Raw genomic sequence first — 8,079 nt, forward strand, 5'->3', positions numbered from 1 at the left:
GAGGAGAGAGGATAGGGAAGTGTGGGAAATAATTATAAAGTCTGGTAGCAGCCAGAGCCCTCCTGAAGCCCTGGGGAGCCTTTCTTTAGCTGGAGGCTGCAACTGGCACTTCATAAACTGTTCATTCTCAGCTATGTGGAAACACCAGATGACACCTACAGTGATCAAACTGCAATCAATCAATTTTCTGCAAAAGTATAATAGTTTGTATGCAAGCTGAAAGGAACTACCATGGTTAAAAAGAGAAGAAAAAGGAACTGCCCCTGTTGTAATTACCTCCGTAACTCAGGCAGTAAGTAGGCAGGTAGCCATGGTAAAATTCTTTGCATAATTTAACATTCAGAGAAAATAATAACAAGAGCAATAAGGCTGGGAGATCACATAGGTGCCAAAGTTGTCCTGTTATCTAAACAAACAACCCAGAGTTTAGGGAGCACACCAAGAGGCTCTCCATTCAATCCTAATGCCCTCCACACAGAGGCATCTCCACAACTCTCCCTCTTTCTCACTCATGGCTAGCCAGAGTCACTGCAAGATTGTGTTTTCCTGGGAAAATATGCACCGTACAATACATACAATCCCCACAACCCCACCCAAAGTCTGTGTTTAGTCTGGAAAGGAGCACTTCCTAAAGAAGAAGGAGAACTGGGTCAGCCGTTCTTCCCAATGGGAGAAATATTAATACCAATATATTTATATATAATCATACATATATATAGCTTTTCACCATGCACGTCTAACCATCTGCTAAATCAGTTTCTCTTCAGTTATCTGCAATTTCTTTCAAACCTGTTGGCAAGGAAAGTCAGACAGTTTTATATCCCAGTTAATGGAGAGCCTGACATTTTTTTGGCTGGTTAGATGCAATAATTTACTTGGATTTAAAGTGTTAACTTTGGCAAAAAAATTAATTGACAGTTATAAAAACATTATTTTGTTAGATGATATTTATAGATCACACACAAACCTATTTTGAGGTAGAGCTATATAGTTCATAAGATTCATGTAACTTGAGAGATTTCAAAGGAAATATAAAATATTTCAATATAAAACAACAAATGTAGTATAATTCCAAAATGGAATATGGAGAACATTTCTTGCTCAAAATCAAAAGCAAACCCTAACAACCCACTCTGTCATCACACAAAAATTGGTCAAAATTGCCTACTGTACTGTAAGGATTGGATGAGGATTTTTTAGGACATGTCATTCTGTAGGTAAAGTCTTTTTGTTCTAGAAATAAATAAACTTATTTTGCAAAAAGGTGTATTAATATTTAATTTGATAATAGGAAATTATTCCATAATTAATAGCTATTTCTAATGTCTGACTGCATATCTGGGTCACAAGAAATTCATTCCACTCACTGACTGGGTGACAAAAATTTTATTAAGGGAAAAAAAAAATCTTAGGATTTCAAGATGCCAAGTGATGTCTACTTCAGATGAAGGTTAAATGAGACCTACTTGATCTAATTTGTTTAAATTTTATGTAAAAAAGAGAAAAATGACATCTTAATGACTTTGGGTTGCCCTTCAAAAAAACTTCACAAATGTTTTCTCATTTTTTCTCAGTATTGATCCCATTCCAAAATTAAAGATGTGGGGTCTATTTGTTATTTGAGAAGTTTTATCTCTGTAACATCATCCCTTTGTTCAAGGCAAGATAATAGCACTACTTCTATCACTTTAGTTAAGGCTGTGTCAATATTTTCATTAGAAGCCTGCATTTTATGGACTAAAACTGTGCTACAGCCAAGGAAATTCATGTACAGTTAAAATTAAGACAACAACATCTGAAATCCGGTGGAAAAGAAAAAAAGAAAATGTGCTCATTTCTAAGCTTTAAGGAGAAAAGTTTATGATTCCAGCTCCCCTTCCACAGCTCCTGGCATTTTATAGTTTAGCACTCTATATCCCTCGCTGATGATATGTTAGCTGTGAGTGGAAGGTTGTAGAAACTGAATTAGTTTAATGTAAGAAATGAGCTACTACATATGCTCAAGGTCTGATTGCAGTTAGGAATCCTTTCTTTTTCATGTGTAACAAAAATGTATTTGTACAGGTATTCGATGTGGATCGATGCAGTATAGGCTTCTCAAAGTAGCTGTATAAAAAGTTGTTCCGTGCTATATTAGCATTCTCCAATGTACACAATGGGCTGTAAATCTTATGAATTTATGTATTTGCTTAGTGATTCAGGTTTTAGAAAAGAATATAAACCTTAAGACAGTGTTCAAACTTTGGGTAGAGAAGATGGACAAATATGAACAGCCCTCTGTGCCTCAACACAAAATTTCTGTTGATTTCTGTGTCTGATTTAAGAACTGAATGCAGCACATGTGTCTTGAGGATTATGTGATTGCAGAATCACACTGTGAGTGAAGAAGAAGAGTTTGAGAAGTCATTCTGGAGCATACCAGTTACTTTAAAAACCTCAATAATATCGTATCCTTCTTAGCACTTGTAGGGCAGGGTACAAATTTTATTTCATGTTTTTGAGATTAATTTTACATGCTAAGAAAGAAAATGTAATAGAAAACCACAAAACTTCTACATATTTATACCCTATTTTATACAAGGTTCATATCAATTGACAGCAGCATGTGAAGAAAGCAAATAGACTTGCTTATCTAATGAAACAATCTGCTAGGAGAAAAATTAACAGACGTGTTGTAAATAAATGAAAATACAGATCATTTGAATTGCATGAAAAGGAACACTTAGGTATCGTGGATTTAATGATCACTTTGATGAAAATGGAAAAATCAGTATTTGAAATGTTTAAATGCAGTTTACAAAAGTGCTGCTGTTTCTCCAAGCCTCAGATGTGTACATGTTTTTTTATTAAATCCCCCTCTTTCGGTGAGAGGTGAAGAGTGGGAACACTAACATTTATCTTAAAAAAGTCATTCCATTACTAAATTTTGAGTGAGCAGAAAAGTGAGTAGGACTACATGAATATTATTTGCCTGTTCTCTGAGGAACAAGGTATCCTATATATGTCATTTTGGGAGACCAGCCAAAAAGAAGATGCCAGAACTCTAAACAGTCAGGGCTTTGCTATAATATAATAAAATATAATAACAGGATAAAAAAACCAGTCAGTGAGGAAAACAAAGTTCTGAATTTGTGGGTGATATAATCAGATCTTTGAAAACCCCAGTGTGTTTAGTGTAGGATTTATTCTTTGACTGCTGGACCAAACCCAGTTAACTCCTCTGTTACACTCATCAATATTTGTGGACAGTTGCCAACACACACAGTCTTATACAAAACACAGGACAAGACATAGTCTCTGTCTTGTTGTACCTTTCAAGAAAGAAAGAGATGGAAATTCTGATATAAATTCCAGTAGAAAGAACAGGTGTTTACAATTTTAACTTCAGGAGAAGTAAATGCATTCTTATTTTTCTCCCTGATTGCTTGAGAGAATTATGATCGCAGTTCCCTTGATGATTATTTTCTAATTTTTTTTTTTGAAAGTGAGGCACTTGCAACTCTGACAGTTTGATTTTTAATCAAAATCAACTTACAAGTTTCAATTTTTATTCTTTAATGCAAAATTATTTGTCCTTGTCTATTTTTTTACTTTACCTTTTAACCTTATTCAATCTTTTCAATTTTATGCTTAATAATTTCAATCCAACATCTCAGCTACATAGTTATTGTTCTAGTATATATGTCTTCAATTTTTATAACTGGCTACAATTATATACAAAAGTTTCAATTTAAAATATCATGATGATTAATAGAGTTTTATAATAACACCTTCTGTAATTAATTGTGTGCAACTATGAACATGGTGAATACTATTTTTAGAGCACATTAATTTGATGCAAGTTGACTGAGGCTTCAAATCTAAAACCTGTTGAGTTATTACTATGATGCATCCGCATTTATTGATTTTAAGGTACAGCATTAGCATTCACTTATCACTGCATATTTTTCCCCATTCTACATTAAAAGAGCTTGCCCTCATCTGTCACAATCTTATACTGCATAAATCATATAAAATGATCCCTTGTTTCCGTGATTTATTTCATTTTAATGTTAATTATACTCAAACATAGGATTGTTTAATAAAAATGTTGAAGCTAATCTATATTAGTCGTCAATATTTTTTACGCACGTTACATGGCAGAATGTGCAATAAACCACAACATCCAACACGTATGGAAGGGCATTTAAACTGAATTAGGACTTAGACTAACTTATAGCTGAGACACGTTTTAATTTTACAGATGCTGAATAAAACCTGACATTTACACAGCATTTTCTTATAAGTTAATGGTGTCTATTAATCATAATCACTTGAAAAATACAGCATCTTACCCCCAGTTTTCACAGTTTAGAAACATAAGATGTGCTTTAGCTTGTCAGAATTACTTTCTTAAGGCAATACTGGTTTCCCAACAAAATGAGTCAAATATTAGAAACTTCCCACCCGAGGTAAGACACTCATTGGAAACCTGCATTCTTCCAGACAGGGTTTGTGCCTGAGGAAGTGCAGAAGGATCAGCCTAGGACATATCTGACAGTGAGCTTCAAAGACTTCTACTTATTCGCTGCAAGAAGTCCACTTGAAATAAAAGACATTTTGAGAAATCAAAGGCTAGGTCCCGTGTAAATAGTCCTCAGGGCTGCTGATTGAATGGTCTGTGACATATTTACAGAAGGTATTTCTCAGGACACACAAGGAAAATTTTTGCAGGATCACTGCCTTGACTAATGCTGTGGAGATCAGAGCATTTCCTATTTTCCTGTATTATGTTGCCATTTTAAATACATCTGACTACAGATACTCTGGGTAAATCGAGGCATGCAATGTTAACTTAAAAGTAATTCATGGATAATATGTAACTGTTTCTTAAGGACAAGGAACACATTTTAAAAAAAAAAAAAAAAAGAGAGATTCTGTTTTTCCTAGCCTGCTATTTCAGGAGCAAGAGCAACAAGCAAATGTATTTAGGGTTGTGGATATATTTACTCTTAAGGAAAAAGATCTCAAAATTGAACACCTCCTTATCTGCCAAAAATTAATGAAAAGTGATTTTATTATTATGAGAACTAAAGTATAGAGTGTCACTTTCCTAGAAATTTAAGTTATTGAGGATTTTAGTGTTTGGGAACATTTTTAATTCTGCAGCAAGGATCAAAGATCTGGTAGAGGTAAAAGTTACAAAAAGTGTGTGATAATCTGAAAGTATTTTGGAACATGTACTGTTGTACAGAAAGTATTATCCTGGAAAACAAGAGCTCATCAGATTTTGTACTTCAAGTCTTCAATTAAATCTCTTACTGTTCAAGTCAAATGAGAAGGGTTTTTTAGGCAAATTTATGAGTCCTGCAGCATTTAAAACACTTATAAAAATAGTAAATGCATTTCATGAATTATTTGCAGCTTTCTAAATGAGATTTAAGTTAGTAAAGAAATACGTAGCTGCTTTTTTTAACTACACTGTAACTGGTAAGCATGTTTATTATACTCAGAAGCCAGTGTAGTTTAGTTTTATCAGATTTTGTGTCTGAATTGATACAATTTTCAAAAGCATTCTTTGCTTGCATGTTTCTGGTGTTTAATACTTTACTTGTTATTTAATTTATTTATGACACAGAAAATAAGAACCATTGCAGACTGAGCACCATGGCAGTATAATAAAATACAGTCTGTAGTTATTAAATAGAAATAACAAAGAAACAGCAACAGATTAAAATCCAGCCATCCAGCTGAAAAGATAATAAAACTCTGACTCTAACCAACACAAAAAAAAAACGCATTAAATAACTTAAGAATTTTTTTTTAAATGGCTTAACTTTTCCCTTTTCATAACTTTCTAGGCTTTAAAATATTAACAACTGCTGCTTGTTCATGTGTGAGCTTTAAGGAAAACAGTGGGGGAAATAAATGAGCAATAGGCATAAGTGTTTGATTTTTTGAGATTAAAAAAAAAAATAAAAAGGAGTTAGTTGGCCTAAGGCTAGAATTTTCATTACATCAATGAAAGAAAGAAAACAGAAGCCAGTAGAGGGGAGTTATAGAAACTGACTTTATATAAACAATGAGAAAAATCTTTTTTCCATGGCCACCTACAACGTAGCTACTTCACCATCAGTACGATTTTTCTTTTACCAGTGGCACAGCAGCCGGGGCCCGATCCTGCCGTTTTAGAACAGGTTAAGCCTGGCCGGGAGGTTTTCCCCTCACAAAATCTAGCTAACAGTTTGTCAAAGAGAGCAGAAACAAAAAAAAAGAACATTCCACGTACCTAAATTGACAAAGCTCATGACCATGTCAGCATCATTCAGAAAGTTGGTGTCGTGCAGGCTGGCTAAGGGAGGATTCTGTGTGGTCAGGGGGGTCATGCGAGATAATTGTATTCTCCGTGAATATCCATTTGGAGAGGCAGGGTATCCTTTCCGTATCCCTCTGCTCTCCCCTGCCATTGATCCCTTTAGTGAATACTCCAGCTCCTCAGTGTTCTCTTCATTTGTCATGGCATTATACAGGTCCAGCATGAAGAGGGGTGCAGAAGAAGCCTGCTTTCCTGGTGAAAATGGTCTGGGTCTGTGAGGTAAACCCAGGATAGAGAGAATCTCTCTCTGAATCTCCCTTCTCTCATGGTTCCGCAGCCTCCTGTAAATAAAACTCGAATGGACATGATTGTCTCCTAAACCTCCCTGTGCGTGACCCACCAGAACCCAGCAATTCCAGAGCAAGCCCACGAAAGCTTTGAGTGCAGTTAGGTTCATCTTTGAAAAGAAAAAGAAAAAAGAAAAAAAAAAAAATCTTTTCTCCTACTTGTTCTGAGTTCCTATGAGGTCTGCTTTCCCAGTAGCTGAAAAACAAAATTTACCTATTCTTCATGTCAGTGTCATCTCTAAACGTAACATCTTTGGTGATTCCTCTCCCCCCACCCTGTTTAAATATTATGGAATGTGTCAGGTTGCAGTTATTTCTAAGAAAGTTGAAATTCAGACTTCCAATTTTCCAGTGTTGTTATCGGTTTTTCTGCATTTATGGAGCAGAAGACCAGTATTTTGTCAGCTGACCTAGGCATTCCTATATAAACCTTAGATAACCAGGTCTTTGGTGGGGAGCTGTATTAGCAAGAGCTGTTCTTCTGACACATTGTAGTTCCCAGAGTTATCTTCCCTTGTTATTCTGAGTTCTTCGTACACCTTGCGCTCTTCCCAAGATAAATCCTGAGTCACAGATTTGTCTTGATCTGTACCCTGGTGGTGTAACACATATTTGTCCAGCAGCCTGGTGATAACTTTAACATCGTTTGAATCGCTTGAGTGTAAAGTAATTCTAAAGCATGTACTAATCAAATTAATGTGTTGCCATGAATTCACTGGCAAAAAATAACCTTCTGTAAATCCATTCAACCCTTTTCGGCTTCTGAACTGTTATTTCCAACTGTAGCAGGCACAAATATAACAGCTCTCTTCAAGAGAGATCTAAAGACTAATGTAAGCACAACCCTGCTGGGAAAGAAGAGGCTTCTCATTGTAATTTGAAACGGGTATAGCAAAAAAGTCCTTAACCCTTCTCTTGCCAGACAGCTTTAAACCTCTCTCTCCCTCTCCCATTTACAGTAATATACCTAATTTTGGCTATTGCCTGTTTCTTTCCTAACATCTTGCAGAATCAATTTTAACTGTAACAATTTTAGGGCATATAAATAGCTAAAGGCTATAATACAGAAGCTCTTGTGAGTCTATGGTTTAGTAAACTTCAATAGGAAGCTCTCAGACGAAAATAGCGTCTCACTAATCCAAGAAACGTTTATGTTTTAGATAAGTTTAGCAAACAAAGGTGACTTTTTTAATAAATTCTGTAGGAAACTTGGTGAGGCTTGACTCACTCTTTTCTAAAGATGCTGGGAATGCAATCTGAATGAAACAAATTTATTCAGCAAGCAAGATTTCAAATTGTGCGCAGCCAGTGTTGTACTAATGGTTATAGTCACAACATTCACAAACTGTAATTTGCAATGATAATTTATGCAAAGTACATTTTTACTCATAAATCGTTATGCTACATTTCCCAGTAAACGTCAAAAGCTAGGATTTC

General features: G+C 35.2%; 1 protein-coding gene across 3 annotated transcripts in view; it reads right to left on the reverse strand.

Moving 5' to 3' along the window:
* The window catches only part of BMP5 (bone morphogenetic protein 5), a 56,561-nt gene extending 49,086 nt beyond the window's left edge, over positions 1-7,475 (reverse strand). Inside the window, exons 1-2 of one of the 3 annotated variants that reach the window (XM_027898327.1) lie at positions 7,235-7,451; positions 6,269-6,636 (exon numbers count right to left, since the gene is read on the reverse strand). In XM_027898327.1, the coding sequence (XP_027754128.1) occupies positions 6,269-6,518 (250 nt within the window). In that variant the 5' untranslated portion in view covers positions 6,519-6,636; positions 7,235-7,451. Of the gene's footprint in view, positions 1-6,268 lie in introns of all 3 variants that reach the window. The other 2 variants (XM_027898326.1, XM_027898325.1) reach the window with 2 other exon arrangements.
* Positions 7,476-8,079: the final 604 nt, after the last annotated feature.

Source organism: Empidonax traillii, unplaced genomic scaffold (genome assembly GCF_003031625.1).
Source record: "Empidonax traillii isolate 1590-97213 ecotype Southwest subspecies unplaced genomic scaffold, ASM303162v1 scaffold591:size1139884, whole genome shotgun sequence".
NCBI classification, from domain to species: Eukaryota; Metazoa; Chordata; class Aves; order Passeriformes; family Tyrannidae; genus Empidonax; species Empidonax traillii.